The sequence below is a fragment of the Corvus cornix genome, chromosome 10 (assembly GCF_000738735.6).
Source record: "Corvus cornix cornix isolate S_Up_H32 chromosome 10, ASM73873v5, whole genome shotgun sequence".
Classification (NCBI taxonomy): Eukaryota; Metazoa; Chordata; class Aves; order Passeriformes; family Corvidae; genus Corvus; species Corvus cornix.
Genome location: NC_046340.1, coordinates 12693718 through 12719202, shown reverse-complemented (window position 1 = coordinate 12719202; position 25485 = coordinate 12693718). Strand labels below are relative to the sequence as shown.

Sequence of the window (25485 nt, the reverse complement as noted above, 5' to 3'; positions counted from 1 at the left end):
CCTTCCCCAGCTGGCCACTAGCCACATCAGCACTCCTGGAGGTCAGGGAGTTCGGCAACCTGCTGTGTCCTTTTCTCCCTGGCCCGCCTCCTCCCCTTGTACGTGCCAGCGAAGGGTGGAGGTTAACTAACCATCGTGCCCGGGCCGTCTCCTGGGGCTGGGACGCGGAGTCTGGCAGGACTGAGACGGTCGGAGGGGAACGCTGCGGCTCACCTCAAGGCGAGGGAGTTGGCGAGGTGCTGGCAAGGTGCTCTGCTCCAGGCTGGGATATGGGGGGTCGGCCGCCATGGGCAGTGCCTGTGTCCGGCCCCACGCCACAGCACCCCACTGCCGCTGCAGGGTGTGTCCGGCCACATGTGCTCCCTCTACACCTCCCGTAGCGGCTCTGCTAACAGCTCTGGCCCCATTGCCCCGTCCTACGTCTCGCCAGAGCCTCAGCCCTGCTGCTCTGTGGGAGGCTGAGGACCGTGGCCGTGCTGGGGTCGGGGAAGCCCCTCTGCCGCTCCCTGCTGCTCTCTCTTCCCAAGCCCTGGTTCACGCTGGGATGTGCTGGGGTGAACCCCTAGCCCGCCACTTCCCCTCCTGGGGAGCTTCAGCCCCGACCCCGGTGGCGGTGGGTTGTGCGGGAGCTGTGAGTGCCCGGCGCTGGCAGTGACCCCGCGTTGTGCCGAGAGGGGCTGCGCTGGGTGGGTCACCAGACCCCTCCCACACCCCAGAGCGAGCCGGGGGATGCAGCGTGTGAAGGGCTGTAGAGGGCAAGGCCGGGCCGGGGCTCAGTGCTCCCCCTCCGAGCCGCCTGCATGGTCCGGAGAGGGAGATGGGGCTGGAGCCTGGGGATGGCTCCTGGCCCCAGCCCACTGCCTGCCCCAGCTGTGCTGTGCTGTGCTGTGGCACCCATGGGTGCCGGGTTTTGCTGGGCTCAGCTCCGCCTGCCGGAGCGTGTTCCCAAATCCAGGCCCCCTGCCCAGCACTCTTTTCCTTCAGAACTGCCTCCTCGCCCTGTTCCAGTGCGGGGGAACCCATGCCGGAGGTTCTCCCTTCCACGCTGCCCTGCGCTGTCCCGGGCCTCCGCCCCGCCGGCCGGCAGACATGAGGTTAAAGGGGGCGAGAGCTCCGGGTTCCTGCCCTGGAGCTTCGGAGGAAACTTTCCTCGCCCTGGAGCTGCGAGCGCAGAGCTGGGACGGACAGTCGGGCGCAGGCAGGAGGACAGGCAGGGCGACGCGTGGGGCGCAGGAAGTGGGAACGGGGCGGGCGGGACCCCGCTGTCCCTGGCTGCCCACGGCTGAGCGCAGGAAGGTGAGGGGGGCACTCTGCTGCCGCTCAGGCTCCGGGGGGGGTTCACACTCCAAGCCGGGGGTCCGCGGGTGCGTTGGAGCGGACCAAATGGGGGAAGGGGCTGTGGGGGTGCGTGGGGGGGCTGGCGGGGGCTGTGGGGTGTGGGGCTAGCAGTCGGGTTCACGTACATGGGGGTTATGGAGCCTATATGCGATGGGAGGGCTTGGGGGGGTCTGTGGGGGTGCGTGACGGTGTGGAGGGCTCTGGGGGGTGTGTGAGGCCAGAGCCTCAAGGGACCCACGTGCCCGCGGGGATGATGCCCAACATCCGTGTCGCCTGTGGGACGTGGGATATGCATGTGCTGCTGGCTGGGCTCCAAAGAGGGGTCTTCTAGGGGTGGGGACAGAATCCTGCGGGTGGTGGGGGAGTCAGGGTGTGGGTGCTGTGTCTCACCCCAGTGCTGCTCCCCATTAACTCCATCCAGCCCCCTCCCCAGCCGAGGCAGTGGGGGATGCCTGTGTGCTGTGCCGGAGGGGCTGTGGGGAGAGCCAGCAGGCCCGTTGGTGTGGGACGGAGGGTGTGCAGAGTGCCTGGCACCCTCCCAGCCACCTGTGGCCCTTGGTCCTGTGGGGGGCCCTCTGGTCCTTTGGCCAGAGCCAGGGTGGGGATGGGGCTGAGGGAGCCAGCAGTGGCCTCTGGGCCAGGGGATGGCTGTGCCAAACAGGGAATACCAGGGACACCAGCAGCATCCAGAGTGATTTGTGCCAGGCACAGTGGCCCTGGCAGGTGCAGCTGGGTGCTGTCAGGGACAGGGCAGGGCTTCATCCTGATTTCCCCTTTGCCCCAGCTGTGGCTCCTGGCAGCACCTGCCCATATCCCCCTATGGAGAGATCGATCAGATCTTGGGAACAGGAGATCCTATTCTCAGTGTGTGACATGTTCTGTCACCCCTGCACCCTACCCTGGGTGGGGATCTCACACATGCCCTGGGGCTGGGTTCACCAGGACGGAGTTTGACCCCCATGCCTCCAGGTTCATGACCTTGGACTTTGAGAGGGCTGTGGGCAGGGTGAGCTCCTCCCAGGTATCCCCCCTACCTTCCCTCCCCGATGGGGGGGCAGCCGGTGAGCTGTACCCCTCACAGGCAGGGGTGGCCTGGACCCTCTGACAGTGGCTCAGACCCTGTCACTCGACAGTAAATGGGGTGACACTGAGTCTGCATCTGGCCTTGGCTGATGGGGACACACGCTGGGCCCTCCAGCATGGTGGGGAGGTGGCTGCTAGCTGCAGCTACCCACCCTGTCCCTCCTTTTGCAGGGCCAGGCCAGTGTGAGGAAGGACACCAGGGGTCCAGGCCCACAGCCCGCACAGGCTCCCTGATGGTGCAACCCCCCCACCACCAGCTCCGCCCCTGCAGCAGTGCCACTGGGTGTTGGTGCTCCCGCCGGGCTCGGGGGGGGGTGAGTGGAAAGCTCATCCCAGGGTCTGTTACCGCCCTGAGCCCCATGGCAATTTAATCCTTCACCCATTAACTTGGACTAATAAACCTTGTGGGAGAGAGGCTAAAAGCCGTGCCTGCACCAGTGCAGTCTCCGCCAGTGCCGCTCCAGCTGCCCACCATGGCAGCCGGCTTCTTCATCAGCAAGACTGTGGGCATTGTGGCCATCGTGCTGGGCCTGGGGGCTGTGGCCACCATTATTGCACTCTCGGTGGTGTACGCCCAGGAGAAGAACAAGGGAACGTCTGATGTGGGTACCAGCAGCACGCCTGGCCCCAACATCACCACCACCCCCACCTCCACCCCCACCCCCAACAACCCCTGGAACCGGTGGAGGTTGCCGACCACGCTGAAGCCGGATAGCTACGAGGTGTCCCTGCAGCCCTTCCTGAAGGCCGACGCCAACAACATGTACATCTTCAAGGGCAACAGCAGTGTGGTCTTCATCTGTATGGAAGCCACCAACCTCATCCTCATCCACAGCAACAAGCTGAACTACACCATGCATGGCTCCTTCCATGCCACGTTGCAGGCAGAGGGTGGTGGCAGTGCCCCTGCAATCTCCCGCACCTGGCTGGAGACTCCCACCCAGTACCTGGTGGTGCAGCTGGAGACCCCCCTGCAGCAGGGCCAGCGGTACCGGCTGTCCTGCAACTTCACCGGGGAGCTTGCTGATGACCTGGCTGGCTTCTATCGCAGCGAATACACGGACAAGTCAGGCAACAAGTAGGTGGAGGGCAGAGGACGGGGTGGAGGCCACAGGGCTGGCCCGATGTGGTGGTGGGAAGGGGAATGAGGGGCACGGGGCTGGCATAGGGCAGTGGAGGGCATGGGCAGGCTTTGGGGATGGGTGTGCGGAGCCTCTGTGCTCCCCTTGCATCCTCATGATGCCCCAGTGGGGATGGGAGCAAGGGGACTGGGGGGCGCAGCTTCTGCAGGGAGCCCCGGGACTGATGGGGTTTGCTCACAGGCAGGTGGTGGCCACCACACAGATGCAGGCGGCTGATGCACGCAAAGCTTTCCCCTGCTTCGACGAGCCGGCCATGAAAGCCAACTTCACAGTGACACTGGTCCACCCCTCCAACTATGTGGCCATTTCGAACATGCCTGCCAAGAGTGAGTGGGGCAGCAGGACCCCATTGGGGGGCTGGGGGCCTGGCAGGGCTGTGAGGTGATCCTCTGATCTCCACAGACACCATGCAGCAGATGATTGATGGGGAGGCCTGGAATGTCACTGAGTTCGAAACCACCCCCAGGATGTCCACGTACCTTCTGGCCTTCATTGTCAGCCAGTTCACCTACGTGCAGAATGACTCGGAGAGTACACTGGTAGGATGGGATGGGGTCCACCCTCTGCCCACCTGGGTGGCTGAACCTGGGCCACTGATGAGTCCTGCATCTCTCCTCTCCAGATTCGCATCTGGGGCCGCCCCGAGGCCATCAGCGAGGGCCAGGGCAGCTACGCACTCAGTGTCACTGGCCCCATCCTCAGGTTCTTTGAGGGTCATTACAACACGGCCTACCCGCTCCCAAAGTCTGGTGGGTGCTGCAGGGTGCCCGGGACACTGGGTTGAGGTGCCCACCACGGAGGGGGAGGATGGTCCAGTATGCTGTCAGCGGGGCACTGACGGGACCCCTCCATCCCCAGACCAGGTTGGCCTCCCTGATTTCAACGCGGGCGCGATGGAGAACTGGGGGCTGGTGACCTACCGGGAGAACTCACTGCTCTTTGATGCTGCATACTCCTCCATTGGCAACAAGGAGCGGGTGGTGACTGTCATCGCCCATGAGCTGGCCCACCAGGTACCTGCTGCAGCCCTCGCCCACTCCCCTGATTGATGGCTGGTGGCTGAGGGGGTGCTGTTCCCTCTGCAGTGGTTTGGGAATTTGGTGACGCTGCGGTGGTGGAACGACCTGTGGCTGAATGAGGGCTTCGCCTCGTATGTGGAATACCTGGGCGCCGACTCAGCTGAGCCCTCCTGGAACATCGTGAGTGCCAGGGACGATGGGCATGGGGGCAGGCAGGGGAACAGGCACCCCAGGGGCTGCCCCAGTGCCAGGTGGCACACACAGGGCTGAGGCAGGTGTTGGTGCTCCCTCTGCAGAAAGACCTGATGGTGCTGAACGAGCTGCATGCGGTGATGGCAACAGATGCCCTGGCCAGCTCCCACCCACTCTCCTTCCGCGAGGAAGAGATCAACACCCCAGCCCAGATCAGTGAAGTCTTTGACAGCATCGCCTACAGCAAGGTGTGCACGGAGGTCCTTGAGGTGGGGATGGACTGTGGGGTGTCCCTGGTTTCTCTGACCTGCTGTCCCTGCAGGGAGCGTCGGTGCTGCGGATGCTCTCGGACTTCCTCAGCGAGGACATCTTCAAGCAAGGGCTGCAGGTGAGGTGCTGCTGGTACTGGGGAGCAGCAACCTCAGAGCAGGGTGGGCATCCCATGGTAGGGGCCTTCCCAGGTGCTCTAGGGGTGTCCCACATCCCAGACTTGCCCTTGCTCACCTGTCTCTCTTGGTGCTCTCCCACAGTCCTACCTCCACACCTTTGCCTACAACAACACTGTCTACACTGACCTCTGGGTTCATCTGCAAGAGGTAGGAGGGGGCTGGTGCTCCTGCAGCATCCCAAACCCTGGCTCTGGGGGGCTGCCTGATGTGACCAGGTCCCACATGCTGGGTGAGGGTTGAAGCACCGGCCAAGCCCCACGCTGCCCATGCCCCTGCCCCTGGTGACCAGCGGTGCTGCCATCCCTGCAGGCGGTGAATAAGAACAACGTCTCACTGCCTAACAATATCAGCGACATCATGGATCGCTGGACGCTGCAGATGGGCTTCCCTGTGGTGACTGTTGACACCCGTACCGGCACCATCAACCAGACCCATTTTCTGCTGGACCCTGCATCCTCTGTGGACAGACCCTCTGCCTTCAAGTGAGTGGGGTGGGGGCTGGCTAGGAACTGAGGGGTCAGGGGATGAGGGCCAGTCCCACCACCTGTCTGTCCATGGCACAGCTACACCTGGATCATCCCCATCACCTGGATGATAGACAAGAGCCATGGGAACAGCAGCTACTGGCTGACCGATGTCACAGGTATGGTGTGTCCTGGCTGTGAGTGGGGGTCTTGCTGCCACCTCCGCTGCCATGGCCCTGGTCGGGGTTCCCAGGGAGGCAGTGGTGGTGGGGGCTGAGCCTGGCCCGCCCTGGGTGGGGGTGCGGCTCTGGCAGAGCCTCCTGTCCCCTTCCCAGCCACCAACAACCAGTTCAAGCTCAACAGCTCCAGCTGGCTCCTGCTGAACCTCAATGTCACTGGGTACTTCCGTGTCAATTACAACCAGGAGAACTGGGATCAGCTCCTCAACCAGCTTGTTGCTGACCACCAGGTACACGGGGTGGTCAAGGCTGTGGTGTGGGACCCCATTCACACCGCCCCACTCAGTCTGCCCTGAGACATTGACTTTGCTCTCTTAGGTCTTCCCTGTGATCAACCGTGCCCAGATCATTGATGACGCCTTTAACCTGGCCAGGTGAGCCCTGCCAGGTGGTCTGGGTGCCACCAGGGTGAAGGGCTGGATGGGGTGGGTGCCCTGGGGTGGGCAGTGCCAGTGGGCTGGGGAGGTGACGCTGCCCTCACCCCTGACAGGGCCAAGTACGTCAACGTGACCTTGGCTCTGAACACGACACGGTTCCTGAGCCAGGAGACGGAATACATGCCCTGGCAGGCAGCGCTCAGCAACCTCCAGTACTTCCAGCTGATGTTTGACCGCAGCGAGGTCTTTGGGGCCATGTCGGTGAGTGACGCGACACCCCAGTGCTGGGGGTGAGGGGCCAGGATTGCTCCCACAGTGGTGTGGGGGCTGCTGCCAGTGTCACTGGGCACTGACTCCCTCTTGCTCCCAGAGCTACATGAAGAAGCAGGTGACTCCTCTCTTCGCCTACTACAAGAACATCACCAATGACTGGAAAGATATCCCCAGTGGCCTGATGGTCCAGTGAGTACCATGGCCCCAGGGCTGGGCTGGATCCCTGGGGTGTCCCCAGCTGTACTGGGTAGAGGGCACAGCCCTGCCACTAGCCGGCACTGGCCGGTGGGTGCCCTGTGCAGGACCCCAGCCCTCACGGTCTCTTTTCCCCCAGGTACAATGAGATCAATGCCATCAGCACTGCCTGCTCCTACGGCATCACCGAGTGCCAGGATTTGGCCACCAACTACTTGCTCCAGTGGCAGCAGAATGCCAGCAACAACCCGTGAGTCCTCAGAAGCCCTGGCGCTGTGTGTGTGGTTGGACTGGGCACGGTGAGGGACTCCTGGCACTGATGGCTCTTACCCCAACAGGGTCCCCCCGAACCTGCGCTCAGCCATCTACTGCAGCATGGTGGCCACGGGTGGGGAGGAGGCCTGGAATTTCCTCTGGGACAGGTTCCGAGAGGCCTCTGTGGTGTCTGAGGCCGACAAGCTCCGCACAGCCCTCTCCTGCAGCCCCCACCCCTGGATCCTCAGCAGGTGCGTGTGGGGTCTGGCTGGCATTGTGGTGTGTCCCCACCAGCCTATCACCCACATAATGTCTGCTGCCCCTGCCAGCCCCTCACCCCTGCGTCATGCCCCTCCAGGTACCTGGAGTACACCCTTGACCCTACAAAGATCCGGAAGCAGGATGCCACCTCCACGATCAACAGCATTGCCAGCAATGTTGTGGGGCAGCCCCTGGCCTGGGACTTCATCCGTGGCAACTGGAGGATGCTCTTCAGCCAGTGAGCACCGTGGGGGACTGGGGGCACCCCTATCGCCCTGCGCCCCTTGGGGGTGGCACTGTCTCTTCTCCTGTCCCCTCCCCTGTGGCTCTGCGGAACCCCTGGCTCAACACAATTCTGCTCTCCTAGGTATGGGGGCGGCTCCTTCTCCTTCTCCCGCCTAATTTTATCTGTGACCCAGCGCTTTTCCTCAGAATTTGAGCTACAACAGGTGAGGCTGGACCCTGGCAGGGGTCAGGGGACCAGGGATCCCAGCCTTGGCAGAGCTGCCCTTTGCCAGAAGCCCTTGAGAGGGGGTTTCCTACTGCGTGTGTGCCCAGGGGTCCAAGAGGCTTCTATTCCTGTCACAGGCTGCTGGGGTGGTGGCAGGGACTCCCAAGGGCTGTCAGAGTGCTCCCAGGGGCTGTTGGGGTGCTGCATGGGCTGCTGGAGGCTGTTGGGGTGCTGCTGGAGGCTGCTGAGAGGGTGCTGGGGGCCTTCCAAAGGCTGTCAGGGTGCTTCTGGGGCAGTCAGGATGATGTTGGGTGGTGGTGGGGGTTGCTGGAGTGGTGCTGGCGGCTCACAGAGGCTACTGGGGTGCTCCTGGGGGCTGTTGGGGTTGTGCCAGGGAGCAGCTGAGAGCTGCTGGGGTGGTGCTGGAGTGCTCACGGGTTGTCAGGGGCTGTTGGGGCGTTCCTGGGTGGTGTCGAGTGGTGCTGGGAGCTGCTGAGGTCTGCCAGGGGCTGCCAGGCCCACCCCCTGCCTGCTCCAGCACCATCTCTGCCCGGCAGCTGGAGCAGTTCAAGAAAGACAACCAGGACATCGGGTTTGGGTCGGGGACGCGGGCGCTGGAGCAGGCGCTGGAGCGGACGCGCGCTAACATCAACTGGGTGAAGGAGAACCAGGCGACGGTGCTGGCGTGGTTCAGGGGCGAGACCAGCTAACAGGCGCCTGCGCTCGCCCGGCCACCAGGATGGACCCTCGTCCACTCCCGACTCTGCTCACTCCATCCCCGCGGCCCCCAGGCCCCTATGCCCCCCAGTCCCACACTGCCAGTGAGGGGCCTGACGCCCGGATAATGGGCACTGGGAACATGGGGGGCGTGGGAGGGGGGAGGTCATGCTGGTGTAAATAAATACTGTGGGGGTGTAAATAAAAACTTTCCCAGTTTCCAGGGGTGCCCTGGGTGTGGGGGCTGTGCTGAGGGGACTTCGACAGACTGGGTAGGAAGTGCCAGGGGCCCTGCAGCCTGCAGGCCTGGGGCAGGGCGCGGGGCTGTGAGCCCCCCCGGCTGTTAGGAGCCTGGTGCTAAGTGGCTCTGGGGGCTTCGCTGACGCCAGCCCCTCTGTCTGACAGCTGCGTGTGAGCTCTCCTGCTGGGCCCTGCTCAGGGGGCTCCCTGCCCGCTCCCTGCGGACTGGCACCAGGACCCTGCTCTGGGCAGGTACTGCAGGGTCGGGGCAGGGGCCACGGGGGGTGGCTGTGACAGGTAGGAGGGACTGTCCCCCATGGGCTACCCTGGACCCTGAAGGGATGGAGCTGTCTTTGGGTACAGGGAAGGGATGGGACCCCCAGGCAGGTGGGAGCTGGGGGTCAGTGGGGGTGGGGACGGCCTAGGTAGTGAGTCCCTCTGCCGCCCCAGCCCTGGGACACATCCGGACTGTGGGTTGGGCTGGCAGTGGGCACTGAGCCCCTGGTCCAGGGCAGCACCAGGCTGTGTGTGTGCGGTGCCAGGCTGAAGGGTGCTCCTAACCCTGCCCATGCTGGGGTGCAGCCAGCAGGTCCCACAGTAAGGAGCAGGGGAGCAGCGCTGCACAGCAGCTTTAATGAGGATCCTGGTGTCTGTCCTGTCCCATGCAGCTCTGTGACATGGCCATGCCACCAACCCATGGCCATGCCACTGTCCCACTGCCTCACTGCCATGCCACTGTGCCTGTGTGGTCTCTGTGTCCAGGGGTGCAGTCAGCTCCAGCCCCCCACAGTGCTCTGCACTGGGGTGCAGCTGGGGAGGAGAGAGGCTGTGGCACGAGCTGGGAAGATGAGCCTGGCTGGGGCCCAGGGACTGCTGAGCTGGGTGGGAAGAGCTGCGTGAGGTGAGTGGCTGTGGAACACCGCACCTCGCGCCCCTTGCCACCCACCCCACGAGGACTGTCCTCTGCCCCAGCTCAGGAACTGCAGGAGCAGGAGCTGGGCTGGGGAGGTCTTTGGGTACCCGGTGATGTGCGGGCAGCTGGGAGCCAGGTGCAGGGGTCCTGTGGTGCCCCGTGTCCATCACACCTGCCCTGGGAGGCTCCAAGAAGCAGGAAGAAGCCATCCTATTACCCGTGGCTGTGTCACGTCTGTGGGGAGGCTCCAGGATGGTGCAGCCGGGAATCCTTTGAAGCTCTGGGGGGATCCCTGCAGCAGGGGTGTAGGGGGGTGACCCCCAGGTCCCTAGCCCCATCTCCGGACCCCCAAGCACCTCCGGGGGAGTGCCCACAGCAGGGCTGCAGAGAGGTGCCCCCCAGGCACCCGTCCCCATGCCGGGAGCCCCGTGCAGCTCCGGGGGGGTCTCGCCATGGGAGGTGACCCCCAACCCGCAGTGCCGGGGGGCGAAGCATCACGGGGCTCCGTGTCCTGGCAGCACCCCAGGCCCCGGGGGCAGAGGGGACAGTGTCGGGGGGCCGGCGCCCCCCGGCCGAGCCCCAGCAGGGCGGAGAGGTGGGCGATGTAGCGGGTGGCGAGGCGCAGGGTCTCGATCTTGGTGAGGGTCTGCCCGGCGGGCGCCAGCGCGGGCGGCAGGTAGTGCCGCAGCCGCAGCAGGGCCTGCGCCAGCCGCCGCATCCGCAGCTTCTCCCGCTCGCTGGCGCTCTGCCGCGGGACCCCCGCTCCCCCGCCGCCCCGCACCCCCTTCCTGCCCCTGGGGGACGCAGCGACGCACCGGGGGACTCTGCCGAAAGAGCTGGGGATGTGATGTTGTGTCTGGCCGTGGTTAGGGGCTGTTCTGCTGGCCGCGTCTGGGGGTAACCCCGGCTTTATTTGGGCCGGGGATGCGGGGCGATGCCTCTGCGCCCACCTGGAGGTGTCGACACCCCCCCCCCCTCACCCCCCCCAGCCTCCCCCCGCTCCGGGCGGGCGGCAGGAGCCTGGGAATGCCGGGCCCATTTGCAGAGGTGTCAGATCTGACTCCTTTGGTCCTTAATTGGCCCTGCCGGCGCTGGGAAGTGTGTGGGGACCCATTCACACGGCCGTGAGAGATGCTAACGTGCCACCAGCCCCGCATCGCGCCGCATCACCGTACCGCATCCCCCTGCACGGCACCTCCCCGCACAGCGTCTCTGCAGCCGGCACCCGGGACTTGACCTTCCAATGCTGGGATCTCGAGCTCCCAGCCCTGGCACCCAGCAGGGTCCCCACAGCTCCCTGCCCTCTGCCCAGCTCCCAGTCCCGTGTCCGTGGGGCTCTGGCTCAGACTGATGGCCCTAAGGGGCAGGGGGTGCAGGGCGTGCAGGGTGCTTGGGTGGGGAGCTGGGGTGCTCCCTTCCCAGAGACATCCCTGCACTGGCCGTGCTGCTTCTGTCTCCCCAGTCCGATGGGATGCAGCCCCGGACGGCTCCAGATGAGCTGAGGCACCTGGGGACCCACCAGGCTGTGCCCCTGCTTGGGCTGGGCATTGTGCCACTGGGGGTCGGGGTCCGCAGGGCACTGGGGTGCACTGTGGTGGGTGCCAAGCTCTTGAGGGTGCCGGGAGCAGGGGACCCTCCGTGCAGATGGGCTGAGGGAAAGTGGGAGGTGAGGGGGGCTGCTTGCCAGGTGCTTGGCAGCACTGACCCCTGCACCAGACACAGCCCTGGGCAGTGTCCCTGTGAGCTGTGCCCACTCCAGAGAGAGGGACAAGCGTGACCACCAGAAACCACACAGGCGTCTGACCCGGGAGGTGCTAGAGCAGGGACGGCAGGTCCCAAGTGGGCAGGGGCTGGGACTTCTCAGCAGAAGGGCTGTGGGCTCCTGAGGGCACAGCCTGAGCTGGGCACTGACTGAGCTCCGTCGTGGTGCCCTGGCTGTGTTGCCTCATGGGCCTGCACCCTGCTCCATTGATACGGGCAGAAGGGATGGGGGGACCCCCCTGCCGGGGTGAGGGGCTGCAGGGTGTCCTGCTGTCACCAAAACTTGGGAATAAAACCCTCTAACACTGTAATTTCAGTATTAGAAAGTAGCATTACTTTATTTCAGTGCCAGGTGTGCAGGTGTGCAGGGGATACCTCCTACTCCACACACCGCAGCTGGCTAACAGACTAGTTTAAATCTTTGTAACTTGCTTATTACATTTCCCAAAACTCATACATGTCGGCTAAACATTCCTGCAAATTCTTTTGCATATTTATATCACTTTTTGGAGCTCATTTACATAAGAGTAGGGGTCTTTTGAGGGTCTCTGGTGCTCATTTGGGGAGCACCCCATTTCTCAAATTATCTAGTTTTGGTCGTAGGCCTCCAAAACTGTTTCTTCTCTTTGAATACATCCCAGCTCTGAGGTCTGGCCAAGACATATCTTCTCATCAGTGTTGCTCAGGCCTGCAGTCTTTAAGGCTAAGATAACCACTTGCACACATTAATATAGGACTAAGCACTTTTGGCTGAAGTTAAAGGAATTCACAAGACTTAAACACTATTCGTTACAATTAAAGATTTTCCCAACACAGTGGGGGCTCTGATCCAATGGCCAGTGCTGCCCCAGCCCAGCCACACTTGTCCAAACAGGGAGGTGGGAAGCGGCTGTGGTGGGTGCAGAACTCATTACCCGGGAGCTCATCAGCTAATGGGACCCAGGAGGGGGCCGGGCAGCAGGGAAGGGGCCATGCCTGGCCTGGGCCATGGGGTGCAGATCTCCCACCAGATGCCCCTGTGCCCCCACGCTGGGGCTGGATGTTGGAATGGGGTTGGCACTGGTGGCCTCGGATTGGTTGGGTCAGTGCTGGGCACTGCTCAGATGTGCACACACGGTTTGGGGGTCCTGTGCCCCCAGCTGTATCCCCTCAGCTGTGCCCTCCTGCTTTGTGGGGATCCTGTGCCCCTCATGTTCCCCTGGGCTTTGCACACCCTGTTTGGGGAGCCTGCTGTACCACCGGGCTGCGCACACCCAGTTTGGGGGTCCTGTGCCCCTAGATGTACCCCCAGGCCAGGCTGTGCACATCAGGTCTGGGGGCCCGTGCCGTGCCATGCCCGTGTCCCCTTGCTCCCTGATGGATTTTCCGTCCCTCGGCGGGGCCGTTTCCCGGGAAACCTTCACACCCGCCGGGCCCAACACCTGCGGGGCCTGGGAACGCGGCGGGGGGGCTTCTCCCAGCCCCGACCCTGGCCCTCGACACCCGCCATCCCTGGGGGTTCCCCTGCCACTGCCACCACCCGGCAGCACCAGGGGATCTGAGCTCATGGGCGTGGTGGGGGACCGGCACCCCCAAACCGGGTGTGGGGGGTTGTGTCCCACAAACGTCAGTCCCCGGCTGGGGTCGTGCTGCAGCGGGAGACACAGGGACACGCCACCGCAGATGCTCTGCAAACCCCACTGAAGCCCCATCAGAGCCCCACAACACCCCCACTGCAGACCTTGCTGCAGCCCTACTGCAGCTCCCCCCCAGCAGACCTGCTGAGACCCCGCTTCAGCTCCTGTGTGGGTCCCAGCCCCGTCCCCAGCCCAGCGCGGGGGCGAGGGGCAGCACCGAGCAGCTTCACACCTCTGGGGTGAAATTCGTCACCCCGTGTTCACAGCCGCGGCCCCCACCCCCCCCCCCCCCCCCCAGACCCCCAGCCTTTGAAGTGCTGCTCCTGCAGCCACGAAGGTGCCTCTTCACACCTCGGGCCCGGCATAAAGCCGGGGCGGTCGGGAGCCACTGACACACAGGTCCCAGCCTCCGGCCCTGCCATGGCCCACGGCCACACGCTGCCCGCCACCGCCCCACTGCAGGACTGGGGTGACCGCGGACCTCCGGACCCTCTGGGCTACAGCAGCAGCTCTCCCGCAGCATCACCTGACTCCTGTGGCCTCGCGTCCCCCGCCGCTGCCCGGGACCCTGCCGAGGGCACGCCGCGCCCCGCCCCAGGGGCAGGAAGGGGGTGCGGGGCGGCGGGGGAGCGGGGGTCCCGCGGCAGAGCGCCAGCGAGCGGGAGAAGCTGCGGATGCGGCGGCTGGCGCAGGCCCTGCTGCGGCTGCGGCACTACCTGCCGCCCGCGCTGGCGCCCGCCGGGCAGACCCTCACCAAGATCGAGACCCTGCGCCTCGCCACCCCGCTACATCGCCCACCTCTCCGCCCTGCTGGGGCTCGGCCGGGGGGCGCCGGCCCCCCGACACTGTCCCCTCTGCCCCCGGGGCCTGGGGTGCTGCCAGGACACGGAGCCCCGTGATGCTTCGCCCCCCGGCACTGCGGGTTGGGGGTCACCTCCCATGGCGAGGACCCCCCGGAGCTGCACGGGGCTCCCGGCATGGGGACGGGTGCCTGGGGGTCACCTCTCTGCAGCCCTGCTGTGGGCACTCCCCCGGAGGTGCTTGGGGGTCCGGAGATGGGGCTAGGGACCTGGGGGTCACCCCCCTACACCCCTGCTGCAGGGATCCCCCCAGATGTACTTGGGGGTCCGAACATCAGGATGGAGACCTGGGGGTCTTCCCCCTACATTCCTGCAACCGGGACCCCTCCAGAGGTGCTTGAGGTTTCCAACATCGAGACGGAGACCTGGCAGCCACCCCCCTACATCCCTGCAGTGGGGACCTCCTCAGAGATGAACAAGGCTATCACCTCCTCTGCGTCCCCCTGGCTGACCCCTCCCCACTGTGCAGGGGCTGGGGCCCCCCCGGATCTCCCTGGTGATGTCCTGGACATGGGGCTGGTGCTGTCAGAGTTCGTGGGCACAGGGACAGTCACCCAGGTACGTGCTGGTGGGGACTGGGCTGACTCTCAGCATGGGGCTGGCATGGGGCAGGGATCAACCCCTCTTGGGGCGGCCTCAGTGTCCTCTTGGTGTGGGGCAGTGCAGGAACTGGTTTTGGGGTAACAACAATCTTGTCGGGGTTAGGGAATGGAGAGGTGAGCCCTGCTCCATGCAGGGGGTGAGGTGGGTACCCTAGCCTGCCCCATCCTTCCTGGTGCTTCCCTCCCACGGGAAGGAGGGATCCCACTAGTGGGGACAGAATGGAGTCCGTTGTCCTGCTTCTCCCTGCCCAGGAGCCCTTCCAGGGTGTAGGCTGTCACTTCCATGTCCCCACCCCCATCTGGACCTCTGTCTGGCTGCTCACCCCTCTCCCTGTCGGCTCCCCAGGATCTCTCTGCGGACCTGCTTTCACTTCTGGAAGCTCTGTTCCCACCACAGCCCCGGCACTGACCCAGATGAGTCCCCGGGCCTGGAGCACCCACTGCCCCACGATGCCTGTCCGGACCCCTGCAGCCTGGGGACACGTGCAGCCCTTGGGATGGCTGCAGGAACAAGCTGCCCCATCTGTCGGAGCCTGGAGCCGTGCTGGACGCGCCGGGTGGCGGCGGCTGCATGTGAATAAACCCTTGTGCCCTCTCTGTGTGTCTGTGTGGCTGTTCCCAGGACCTGGGCACGGGATGGGCTTTGGCATGCCTAGGGCCTGGTGTGTATGGGGTCCTATGTGCCCAAGGTCTCCTTGCTGGGCTCCAGGGCTGGGGGCTGTGGGGCAGCCAGGCACCATCTGGGAGAGCAACTTGGGGATGTATCAAGAGAGACAGTCCCCTTGCCCTGGGGCCTGATCTCCAGCCAGGAAGGGGTGAGGATCCCCAGCACCCTCCAGATCCAGCCTTCCCACTTGGCAGTTCTGGGCCTGTGGGAGCTCCCCAGTGCAGAGTGAAATGGCTAGATTTGGGGTCCAGCTCAGTGTGGGGATGGGGCTGAGCCCACAGGCTGCAAGGAGCAGAGTGTGAGTGGCTGTGATGGGGACCCTATGTCCCCAGCCCCCTTGGTGGCTCCCTGAAGTCTGGGGTCCCCATTAGCAGGAGGGTGTTGGGACCTGGCAGCCATGTGCTAATGTGTCAGGGGAGTATCTCTCCAGCTCTGGGGTCTGGGGTGAAGGGTGGGGGGTTAATGAACCCCGTGGAGTGTGAAAGGACTCTCTAATGAGGTTAATTCCCTCTGCTGGGGTGGAGGAGGGGGGTGACAGAAGGGGACACAAGCCTTTGAGGTGTAAAGCAGCCCACTGCCCTGCCCTCTCCTAGGCTGCAGCCCCTGCTCTCCAGCCAGGGCTGAAGGGACCCGGGCATGTGCTCCAGCCATGGGGACACTGCCACGGGGATGACAACGGTCTGGGAGAGCCGCTGGCAGTCGCAGGGCTGGGAGGAAGGACCTGTGGATCTCTGGGGCCCCCAAATGGTGCACCTCAATGAGAGGAGCCCCAGTGTGCCCTGATACCTGGTCCTGGCAGCAGCAGTGCCAGACCTGGGGGGCATTGGCAGCACCCCCTGGGCTGGGGGACTCCCTCCCACAGACGTGGGGCACGTCCCATGGTCCATTCCTGTGTGTGAGCACCACGCACACTTATGTGTGCGTCCATGTGCTGTGGGTGGCAGGGGAAGGACCGTGCTGTTCCAAGCTGCTGGCTACGTCAAGGACCATTCAGAGCTGCCAAGGGCGCCCACGCCACAGCATCTGCAGCAGCAGCTGCAGGTGCTGCCTCTCTGCAGTACCTGCCCCGGTACCTGCCCCGCTCCCTGCTACACTCCCCCTCGTGCCCCAGAGCAGATGCAGAAGCCCTCAGCATAGAGCCCTGGCACTGTGTGAGCATCGGCCCTACCATGGCCTGGCTGGGGAAAGCTGGGCAGGACACCCTGGATGCAGGTGAGGTGGGGGGAATGGGGTGTCATTGTTGGGCTGGGGGAGTCACCGTCGCAGGCAAGATCATGAGGGATACTCTGGGCATGGAGAGGGGCACGGCAGTAATGGCCTGAGGTGGGTGGCATGTTGGGGTCAGCTGCCAATGTCTTCCTCTGTCCTGCTTGGCACCGGGGACCCCCATAGCTCTGCAGACATGGAGGGGCTCTGGGGGGTCTGGGGTAGCAGCAGGATGCAGCGAGCAGGCAAAGATGGAATGCAGGGAAGTGAGCTCAGAAATGTGATGCCGGCACTGTGGCCCTGGGCAGGGGGCTCTAGGGGAAAGGACCCACAATGCTGAGTGTGGCCTGCCACACCCAGAGCTCCCACCTGAGGGTTGCCACTGCCCCTTTGCCTGTTGTGGCAGGTAGGGGCCATCCAGACCCAGGCCCTGCAGTGGGAAACACCAGTGGGGAGCCCCCCAGCGTCACCCCCCCCGAGTGGGGCTGCGCCTGGAGCCCCCCAATGAGAACGGCGAGGAGCCCCTGCAGCTGCCCACCTTCTCCCCCGCCGCCCAGGTACGCGTGGCCGTCACCTTCGCCCTCTTTGCCCTCTCAGCTGGCTGCAACTTGGCAGTGTTGCGGGCAGTGGGGGGCCGGGGCAGCGGCCGGCGCCCCCACATCCGCCTGCTGCTGCGGCACCTGGCTGCAGCGGACCTGCTGGTCACCGTGGTGGTGATGCCGCTGGACGCCGTCTGGAACATCACGCTGCAGTGGTGGGCGGGCGACCTGGCCTGCCGCCTGCTCATGTACCTGCGGCTGCTGGCCATGTACGCCTCTGCCTTCGTCACGTGGTCATCAGCCTGGACCGGCAGGCCGCCATCCTGCACCGCTAGCCATCGCCCGCGCCCGCGCCCGCAACCGCGCCATGCTGCACGTGGCCTGGATCCTCAGCGCGGGGCTGGCAGTGCCACAGGTACCGACCCCGGGAGCCCCTCCGGCCCCTGCCCGTGACAGACCCCCACCTAGCCCGGTGTCTGGTGACACTGTCCGGGCTCACCGCCAGGGCTGGTGCCACTGTGTGACCTGCAGGGTGGGGACAGAGAGGGGCTGGAGAGCCCTGTGGGATGGGCATGGAGTGGTGGTGATAGAGTGGCTGTGGCAGTGATCCCCCTTCATCCGGTTCTGCCCAGTGCCTGGGGTGCCCCCCAGGCCCCTGTCAGTGGGGAGCAGAGCCAGTGCAGGGGTGATAACAGGTCCTACCCCACAGGCTGGGTCTGTCCCTATGGGTCTGGGGGGTCCCTGCTTTGGCCTCCAATGCCCTCCCTGCCTCAGGAGGCACAAATCCCCATCACCCCATCCCACCTCTCTTGTCTCCAGCTGTTCCTGTTCCACACCATCACCCTGCGCCCCCCGCACAACTTCACCCAGTGCACCACACGCGGCAGCTTCCCTCGGCCCTGGCACGAGACCCTCTACAACATGGTAGGCTTTGCCTGCCTCTTCCTGCTACCATTGCTCATCATGGTCTGCTGCTACACCCGCATCCTGCTGGAGATCTCCCGCCGGATGGGCTCCAGCCTCTGTGAGTGCCAGGCACCATGGGACACAGCCCCATGCCCGGGGGAAGTCCTGTCTGGAGCTCCTATAGGGACCCCCCAGCTTTCCCCCAGGGCATGGGGTCCCTGTCCCAGCCCCCCTTTCCCCTCACGGGCTGTGCCCCTCCAGTCTCCTCACAGGACGCGTCACTGCGGTGCTCCAGGAACAACATCCCACGAGCCCGGCTGCGGATGCTGCGGATGAGCCTGGTCATCGTCTCCTCCTTCATCCTTTGCTGGACCCCCTACTACCTGCTGGGGCTCTGGCACTGGTTCTGTCCCCGCGCCATGGAGAAGAGGGTCTCGCCGGCCCTCACCCACATTCTCTTCATCTTTGGCCTCTTCAATGCGTGCCTGGACCCCATCACCTACGGGCTCTTCACCATCCCCCTCCGGGGGGGCTGGGGTTGCCCATGCAGGCACGGCCCCCTGGCCCAGCCCCCCTCCCCCGCCACTGGCTCCTTCCACTGCTCAGCCTCCTCCCTGCCACCCAAGCGGGGAGCCCAGGGGGTGCAGAGGTCCCGAGGGGCTGCCAGGGACGCCTCCTGTCACAGCAGCACCCTGTGAGACCAGCACGACTGCTGGGGTGCTCAGGGCAGAGGGGTCTGGCAGCAGGATGACTGGGTCAGCGCAGGTCCAGCAGGGATGGAGTCACTGCTGATCCCTCCCCGCACCCTGAAGTGACTCTGCGGGCTTGGGGCTGGTGGCGGTGCCCCCGTCCCCTCTCCCTTCTCTGTGCCCTGAACAGCAATAAAGTGTCCTATGGCCACCTCTTGTCCCTCCTGTGTCCCCCAGCGGGGAGCTGAGCTGGTGTCCCTAGAGCCAGCACCCTGACCCTTTGGCGTCTCAGCTGCCCCTGTCCCCACCATGGGTGGCTCAAGAGTCCCCAGGTAGGAGCAGATTCAAGGCCATCCACAGCCTGGCCAAGGCTGGGTGCTTCCCTCCCTGTTCATCCCCACAGGGCTCTGCGTCCCAGTGGGCACAGGGCTAGCCCCTGCCAGCCAATGCCAGGCTGGTGGCAGTCCCAGGGTGCTGCTGATGTTGGCTCTGCTCCAAACAGGAGCTCCTGGCTCCTGCCCAAGGCTGTTGGAAGGCACACAGGGCCAGTTCTCCTGCCTGCGGCAGCTGCCCCAAGGCCAGTGCTGACGGCGGAGCTGGCACAGCTGCTGGGGCCTGGAGAGGTGGGAGAGGGCTGTGGGTGCCCAGGCCCCTCACTCCGCCGAGCACCAGGAGCATTGCCAGAGTGAGGGACAGCCCTGAAGAACGGCCCTGGCATCCCCTCAGCCTCAGGGAAGGAACTACAGAGCTGGGCTCTGCCCGGGGTCCCCACTCTGCTGCCGATGGACACTGGGCTCCCTTGGCTCCTCAGTCCCCACTGCCCAGTGGGAAGCCCATCGCAATCCACTGACAGTGTGGCCTCACACTGGGGCACAGACAGCGGTGCTGCTCCTGCTGAGGGGTCTCTCTGGCTCCAGCATCTGGTCCTGTGCCAGGAGCCAGCTCAGCTGGTGCAGACAGGGGGCCAAGGCAGGAGGGCAGGCAGAAGCTGTGCCCAATAACTGCAGTGCCAGCCATGCTTGCAGGGATTTATTTGAAAGTGGCAAAGGAAAAGTCTGGTGGAGTTGATTCAGCTCTGAAAAATGATCTCACGTCTGCTTGAGGGCTGGAGGGCCAGCACACTGGTCACTCCAGGGTCTTGTGAGTGTCTCCATTTTGTGGGGCTCCAGGGAATGAGGGGCTGCAGTCCCAGGTGTGTGTGGGTCCTCCATGCTTCCAGGGCAGGGATGGGGCTTCCTTGGCACGTGTGCGCAGGGTGGGGGGAATGTGTGGGGGGGCTGAGTCTCAGGCATGGACTCGTGTGAGTATGAAAATACCACCTGGAATGGGCACACCACTTGCCAGCCTGAAAAATGCTGCGAGGAGAGGAGCTGGTAGAGCCAGAGCACCACCCAGCAAAAAACCTTCCCTTCTTGGATGCTGCTGTTGCTGTGGCCCTGCTGCTGGGAGCACCCTGCCTGCCACAGGACACCTGGGGTGCAGACAGAGACCCCCAGCCCACGGGCAGCTCTCCTCAGGCTGACGGCACTGGGTGGGTGCCAGGTCGGCCAGTGCTGCCCCATCCCCTTGCGGCTGCACAGGGCTTCAAGGGGCAGCGTGTGTGTGGTCATCACAGTCACGTTGGGCTCTGAGGGTGCCCCAGTGTTGATGCTGGTGCTGGTCCCACCCGCTTCCTGGTGGAGCCAGAGAACGGGGACTGGGTGGCCAGGCAAGGGGACAGGGCGGTAGGCTGGGCGATGGCAAGTGGGAGGTGATGCTGGGGGACACCTGTACTTGGGTGACCGTGTCCACCCAGCTCGGCAGTGTCATGTCACCCCTGTTCCCACCCCCCGCCTGCCCATGGCACAGATCAGAGGCAAAGCGCGACCCCAGGGCCGCAGCCGTCCCATTCCCTGCTCCACTTGGGCACAGACACACCAGCTCTAGGTGCCAGTTCCGCCGCTGCTGGGTCTCTTCTCAGTGAAGAAGCTCTTAAGCAGCATCACCTGCCCGATGCTGACCACGAAGAGGATGAGGGTTTCCCCCACTGACCAGTATGAGACACGGCCATTGAGCTCCTCAGCTCTGCTCCGGTCCTGCGCCTCCCGCAGCCGGTAGTGGGTCTGGGAGTCAATCACCGCGTTCAGCATCTCATGGATGGTGACACAGGCGGATTCCATCTGGGGGACAAGGACAAGAGTGCCCTGTTGCTTCTGACCTGGCACAGCTGAGGGAGCCCAGGACTGTGCCAGGGCACCCAAGAGCAGGACAGCAGTGTCTGTGTTGTAGGCTCCCTGCCAGAACCCATCCAGGGTGGTTTCCCATGGGGACAGAGCTAGAGGGCCGCCAGGGCACGTGGATGCCCAGCCCAGAGGCTCACACTGAGGGATGGAATGGCTGATGCAATTTCCTCATGTGTGACGGACATTGGCTGCTGCAGATGGGGGAGCCCAGACCCAGCACAACCCCCGCATCCCAGGCAGAGGATGTGGTGTGTGGTGGGGCTGTTGGCTGGCGGTTGGCACTTCTGCATCCAGCCGAGGAGGAGGGGGAAATGTCCCCAACTGCCATCCTGCAAGGGAGGGCTGCGGCAGGACCCTTCCTCCCTTCTTCCCTCCCTGCTTTCCTCTTGGGACCCACCTGTGTCAGGGCGGTGACGCGGTTGTTCATGTCAGGCAGGATGGGCGGCTCATCGCCCACCTGGAAGTCGAAGTAGACAATTTTGTGGGAGAAGGTGGAGAACTCGTTGCTGAAGCAGAAGGTGTAGACACCCTTGACCTCAGTGTGGTGCGAGAAGCTGTCGTACTGCTTCTTGGTCTCCTGGTAGATGGTCTTGCTGTTGGGGTCCTCCACGTAGCAGTCCACATCATAGTGTCCTCCGCTGATCACCTGTGCAGGGAGATGTGTCTCAGATGGTGGCACATGCCAAGCAACGTGGCAAGGGGCCCCTGACCCTGCCCAGCCCCACAGCTGTGTGAGAGGCCAGCGGGCACCATGCCCATGGGATGGGGCTCAGGCCAGGGGAGCGCTCAGGAAGCTGTGCACCACGGTGCCAGCAACTCAGGTGGAGTGCCCACTGCTCAAGCGGGATGCCTGGAGACAGGGACAGCCCTCATGACTCAGGTTAGGGGCTCCTATGGCTGTTGTGGGCACATCCCAGACCTGGCTCTCAGGTGGACACTGCCAGGCATGGGGCTGGGGTTGGGAACAACTCCTAGTGCAGTGTGGAGGGAATTGGGGTGCGCATGGGAGGAGGGAATTGCAGCCCTGCCTGGGGCTCTGCACGGCACAGGGATAGGAGCGTGGGCAGGGCCATGGGCAGAGGCAATAGGCACACACATGGGCAGAGGCACAGAGATGGGACACAAATGGGGTGCTGGCAGGGCCTAGGCAGGGGTGCGGGTGGAGGGGGCGCTGGCAGGGGTATGGACAGGAGGTGCAGGCAGGGAGCATGCAGGGCTGCCGGAAGGTACAGGCAGGGTAGTACCTGATAGTCGAGGGTGAACTTGATGCCGCTCTCCAGCTCCTGGTGGAAGCAGCGCTGGGCGCTGTCGGGCAGCTCCAGCGTCAGCTCCGTCCCGCCGGCCCCCAGCGCGGCCAGCAGCGCGGCCAGGCACAGCGTCCGCACCGCGACACGCACCGCGCCCGGCATCGCCACCCGCAGCGAGCCGGCGGCGCCACCGGCACCGGCACCGGCCCCGCACCGCCCCCCTGACGTGGCGCTTCCGCTGCGAGCGGGGAGGGGCGGGGCGGGGCGTGGGCGGCATCTCCGGCCCCGGGGCGGGCACCCGCGGGGAGCGTTCCGGGCCCCCCCGGCACCCTGGGAACCCCCGGCATCTCCGGGCCGAGCACTCCGGGAACCCCGGGGACCCCCCGGGCCGGGCGGCTGGTGTCGGGTCCACGCGAGATCAGCCTCCGTCCAAAGCTGAGCGCTTTATTAATGAAGTGCAAAATTAGTGCAAAAGTCTCCGCAGGGCCACGGCGTCACCCCAACACCTGCCCCTGCACCCTTACACACACGCAGCCTTGTAAATAAACGCATTCATGGAGTCACGGAATCTGTCGGCATCCACGGCACACGGCCGGTCCACGGCACACGGCGCGCGGGGTGAGGCGTGGCGTTGGGAGGGCTCCCTGCGCGGGTAGGTAGAGCGGGGTCTTGGCTGTGGCGCGGGGCCTGCGACTTTCCCGGTGGGATGAACCCCTGGGGTCAGCCCGTGTCACCCTCCGTGACTTGGCATCCCGGGTTCCCCGCCGCTGGCAAAGGCTTCCCGTCCAGCCAGGCTGGGACCGTCCTGCTCGGGGATTCAGCGCTTCTTGAATTCAGAGCTCCTCGGCGTGGTGGGGAATGAACCCCCTGAAGTTCGGACGCTTCAGAGACAAGAGAAGCCCATCCCGGCCCACAACCGACGAGGCTGCAGCGGTGCCGGGTGAGCTCAGCCGCCGGAGATCCGGAGCGTTCGGGAGTCTCGGAGGTGAAGGATTGTCTCCCTCTCCCGCTCCAGGAGAGCACCGACACGGTCCGTGGCTGGAGCGGTGTTCCCGCTCCTCTAGCCCCCGCAGTACTGAGCCCCTTCCCTTCCTGGAAGGCACTTCATGAACGCCTCAGCCCCAGAGATCACCACCGGGGGTCCGGGAGGGGATTCGGTGAGAGAACGAGCATGATGGAAGAAAAGCGGATTGCAACTAGTGAGGAATAAGTGAACTGCAGGTGGGATCCTTGGCACGGAGCTTTGCGATCTAGGACGGTGTGGGATCGATCTCCCAGGTGGTCGCTCCCGATTCAGCCCCTGGGCTCAGGGCTGAACCCCCTGGCCACCAGTGTGTCCCCGGAGCCAGTGCCCACTCTGTGTGGGAACCGTCCCGTTTCTGCAGGGACAGCACGGCTTTGGCCACCTCCCTGTGAACAAATGGTGACATGGCTACTGTGCCACGACCTCCTCGAAATCGGAGAGGTGCCGCATCTGCTCTGCCTGCATGGAATGTCTGCGGAGAAGCTTCCTGTGGGCTCTCAGATCACCCCGCCTGGGTGAGCTGGGCGTGAGTGGCACCAGGGGCTTCAGCCCAGCAGCCAGCGGGGAGAGGGCTTTGCTGGAGCCAATGTCAGGAATCGGGGGGTTGGGGTTCACGTTCAGGGGGGGCAGATATCCTGGTCTTGTGTGGGAGATGTGGTCCAGCAGCAGGGTCCCGGATCCTCGCCTCTCCAGCAAGCTGGGTGGCCGGCGCCGGCCAGTGCTGGGCGATGTGCTGGCGCTGCCGGAGGGAGACTCACAGGAACCATCCAGCAAGGCCAGGTGGGACCCGCTCAGCTTCCTCCTCTCTGATGGCCCCTTCCCCACCTCGGTGACCTGGGAATCTCCGTTGTGTTCAGTGCCTGTCCTCCACCAGTGTGGAGTTTCCATCCCTGCAGGTGAGCTGGTGGCCGAGCTGGTGCTCTCTGGCTCCTCTGGGACCGTGATGCTCCGGGGCAGGCATGGGTGGGTGCTTGGGCTCTTCTCGTGGGTGGCTTTCCAAGCCAGTGGCCCCAGTGCCTGCTCATCCACTGGGGGGAAGAGAGAGGGGTCCCTTCCCTTGCTGCTGCTGCTCCGGGTGAGGGAGGGCTTTTTGGAGAGCGAGAGGTCACTGATGCCCGTGATGACCTCGTTGTCAGTGCAGACCCGCGTGTCATCGCGGTGCGCAGAGGCCGCCAGCACCGAGGGTGCCACCAGACCCCATGGCTCTGACCGCAGTCGCTTCAGTCGGGGCAGGTGGGCTCTCCAGGCAGCTCTCTGGCCCGGGGAGGGTGGCTCAGTGTCCCCAGTGTTTGAAGGGTGTGGGGTGAGAATGCTGCTCTCCTTCTCAGCAGGGGAAGGTGCTGAGATGGGATTTTTCAGGTGAGTACTGGAGGGGGCTGCACCCTCCTCCGGGGGAGGCCTCTCCTTGAACTCCAGCGCAGGGGCAACGTTCAGGTACTGCTTGGCAGTCTTGGTGCCAGAGGCTGATGTGTCCATGGTGATGATGATCACCTCCTTCCCTTTGGCTCTGCAGGCATTCAGGAGGTGCTGCAGCACAGCCTTGTCTTCAGCGTTGATGGCGTGGACCAGTGCTGAGGCTCCCGAGTGGTCTTCCAGGCTGGGGTCTGCCCCACTCTCCAGCAGCAGGGACACCACATCTCCCCCAGCCCCACGGATACAGGCATGCATGAGGGCGGTTTTCCCAGACTTGTCCTGGATGTTGGGATCAGCTCTGTTGTCCAGCAAGTACTTCACCATCTTGGCCTTGTGGATGCTCTGCTGGTCGACGTGCGTGGTGATGCAGGCCACCATCAGGGCAGTCTCCCCCTTCTCATTGCTCTCGTTGATGTAAGCCCCCCCTTCCAGCAGCAGCCGGGTCAACCGGAGCCGGCCGAGCCACACGGCCTTCAGGAGCGAGTTGCCCCCCAGCTCCAGCTCCGTCACTTCATCCATGGCTGCTGCTCCTGCTGGGTGATGGCAGTGGTGGCTGGTGGCTGTGGGGGAACGATGGAGAAGAGGTGAGCCCCACTCCTTTGTCCCTGCCTTCCTGGGATGCCATGCTCTGGGCACTGCCCCACTTCCCACTGTCCCTCTGGCCGTGTCCACCCACCTTGCGCAGACAGCTGCCTGGATGCCTTGGTTTCCCCGGGAGATCAGAGAGGTTCTGATGGTCTCCACCGGCCTGCTGTGTCTGGGGGGCCACAACACAAAGCCCACTAGAGACTGTGTGAACTTCCCCGATGGCTTCCTGGGCTGGAGCCGGGATCTCTGCTTCCTCACTGCTGGAGGGAAGGAGAAACAGCCACAGTCATGCTGTCTATTGTGTTTCCACTGCCCCCTGCTTCTACTGCCCCGCTGACCCCCACTCCCTGCTCCCACTGCCACCCGCTCCTGCTGCCCCCGACTCCCTGTCTCACTCCTCAGAGTGTTCCTGGAGCCCTGAGCAGCCAGTGCCCCCAGAGCGCCCCTGGAGAGGGCACAAGCCTCCCGGCCCTTCCCCACCCCTCCGTGCCCTCCATGGGGATCCTGCGGCCCCTGGACCTGCGGTCAGTGCTCACA

The 25485-nt window shown here is 64.5% G+C and overlaps 6 protein-coding genes across 6 annotated transcripts; 3 read left to right on the top strand and 3 right to left on the bottom strand.

Annotated features, from left to right (window-relative positions):
• Positions 1 to 1014: 1014 nt before the first annotated feature.
• LOC104683858 (alanyl aminopeptidase, membrane) lies at positions 1015 to 8678 on the top strand. Its single transcript, XM_039557974.1, has 21 exons — positions 1015 to 1296; positions 2593 to 3499; positions 3744 to 3889; positions 3966 to 4102; positions 4186 to 4312; positions 4422 to 4576; positions 4649 to 4762; positions 4879 to 5022; positions 5097 to 5162; positions 5305 to 5370; positions 5533 to 5705; positions 5787 to 5866; positions 6023 to 6156; positions 6245 to 6300; positions 6417 to 6564; positions 6674 to 6765; positions 6911 to 7021; positions 7110 to 7277; positions 7385 to 7525; positions 7655 to 7736; positions 8296 to 8678. Exons 2-21 carry the CDS (start codon positions 2895 to 2897, stop codon positions 8446 to 8448), a joined length of 2898 nt encoding a protein of 965 aa, XP_039413908.1. The 5' UTR covers positions 1015 to 1296; positions 2593 to 2894; the 3' UTR covers positions 8449 to 8678.
• Positions 8679 to 9895: 1217 nt separating this feature from the next.
• LOC120410544 (mesoderm posterior protein 1-like) lies at positions 9896 to 10788 on the bottom strand. The gene is made up of 2 exons (XM_039557796.1): positions 10784 to 10788; positions 9896 to 10402 (listed from the first exon to the last, which is right to left on the bottom strand). Exons 1-2 carry the CDS (start codon positions 10786 to 10788, stop codon positions 9937 to 9939), a joined length of 471 nt encoding a protein of 156 aa, XP_039413730.1. The 3' UTR covers positions 9896 to 9936.
• Positions 10789 to 14048: 3260 nt separating this feature from the next.
• On the top strand, positions 14049 to 15034 carry LOC109143414 (mesoderm posterior protein 2-like). The gene is made up of 2 exons (XM_019280780.2): positions 14049 to 14403; positions 14794 to 15034. Exons 1-2 carry the CDS (start codon positions 14125 to 14127, stop codon positions 14854 to 14856), a joined length of 342 nt encoding a protein of 113 aa, XP_019136325.2. The 5' UTR covers positions 14049 to 14124; the 3' UTR covers positions 14857 to 15034.
• A 1069-nt stretch (positions 15035 to 16103) lies between these two features.
• On the top strand, positions 16104 to 18666 carry LOC104684049 (gonadotropin-releasing hormone II receptor-like). Its single transcript, XM_039557905.1, is given in 7 exon segments — positions 16104 to 16326; positions 16727 to 16819; positions 16822 to 17148; positions 17151 to 17186; positions 17189 to 17274; positions 17679 to 17883; positions 18027 to 18666. Coding segments are annotated over 7 exon segments (1227 nt in total). The 5' UTR covers positions 16104 to 16283; the 3' UTR covers positions 18464 to 18666.
• An 802-nt stretch (positions 18667 to 19468) lies between these two features.
• LOC104684050 (transmembrane emp24 domain-containing protein 3) lies at positions 19469 to 23353 on the bottom strand. Its single transcript, XM_010391229.2, has 4 exons — positions 23280 to 23353; positions 21921 to 22365; positions 21074 to 21322; positions 19469 to 20613 (listed from the first exon to the last, which is right to left on the bottom strand). The coding sequence occupies exons 1-4, from the start codon at positions 23351 to 23353 to the stop codon at positions 20377 to 20379; spliced, it is 1005 nt and encodes a 334-aa protein (XP_010389531.2). The 3' UTR covers positions 19469 to 20376.
• ANKRD34C (ankyrin repeat domain 34C) lies at positions 22352 to 24898 on the bottom strand. Its single transcript, XM_039557904.1, has one exon. The coding sequence runs from the start codon at positions 24877 to 24879 to the stop codon at positions 23356 to 23358; it is 1524 nt and encodes a 507-aa protein (XP_039413838.1). The 5' UTR covers positions 24880 to 24898; the 3' UTR covers positions 22352 to 23355.
• Between the last annotated feature and the right edge of the window lie 587 nt (positions 24899 to 25485).

What these genes read in the sequence shown, in the direction of transcription:
- LOC109143414 (XM_019280780.2), top strand. Translation starts at nt 14,125, where the DNA reads ATGGAGACCTGGGGGTCTTCCCCCTACATTCCTGCAACCGGGACCCCT. An exon ending in GCACAGGGACAGTCACCCAG is followed by an intron (nt 14,404 to 14,793) that starts GTACGTGCTGGT and finishes TCGGCTCCCCAG; the next exon opens with GATCTCTCTGCGGACCTGCT.
- ANKRD34C (XM_039557904.1), bottom strand. Translation starts at nt 24,879, where the DNA reads ATGGATGAAGTGACGGAGCTGGAGCTGGGGGGCAACTCGCTCCTGAAG.
- LOC104683858 (XM_039557974.1), top strand. Translation starts at nt 2,895, where the DNA reads ATGGCAGCCGGCTTCTTCATCAGCAAGACTGTGGGCATTGTGGCCATC. An exon ending in ACAGCATCGCCTACAGCAAG is followed by an intron (nt 5,023 to 5,096) that starts GTGTGCACGGAG and finishes CTGTCCCTGCAG; the next exon opens with GGAGCGTCGGTGCTGCGGAT. An exon ending in CAGAATGCCAGCAACAACCC is followed by an intron (nt 7,022 to 7,109) that starts GTGAGTCCTCAG and finishes TTACCCCAACAG; the next exon opens with GGTCCCCCCGAACCTGCGCT.
- LOC104684050 (XM_010391229.2), bottom strand. Translation starts at nt 23,353, where the DNA reads ATGTCACCATTTGTTCACAGGGAGGTGGCCAAAGCCGTGCTGTCCCTG. An exon ending in CGGGACGGTTCCCACACAGA is followed by an intron (nt 22,366 to 23,279) that starts GTGGGCACTGGC and finishes TCATTAATAAAG; the next exon opens with CGCTCAGCTTTGGACGGAGG. An exon ending in GCGTCACCGCCCTGACACAG is followed by an intron (nt 20,614 to 21,073) that starts GTGGGTCCCAAG and finishes CTTGTCCCCCAG; the next exon opens with ATGGAATCCGCCTGTGTCAC.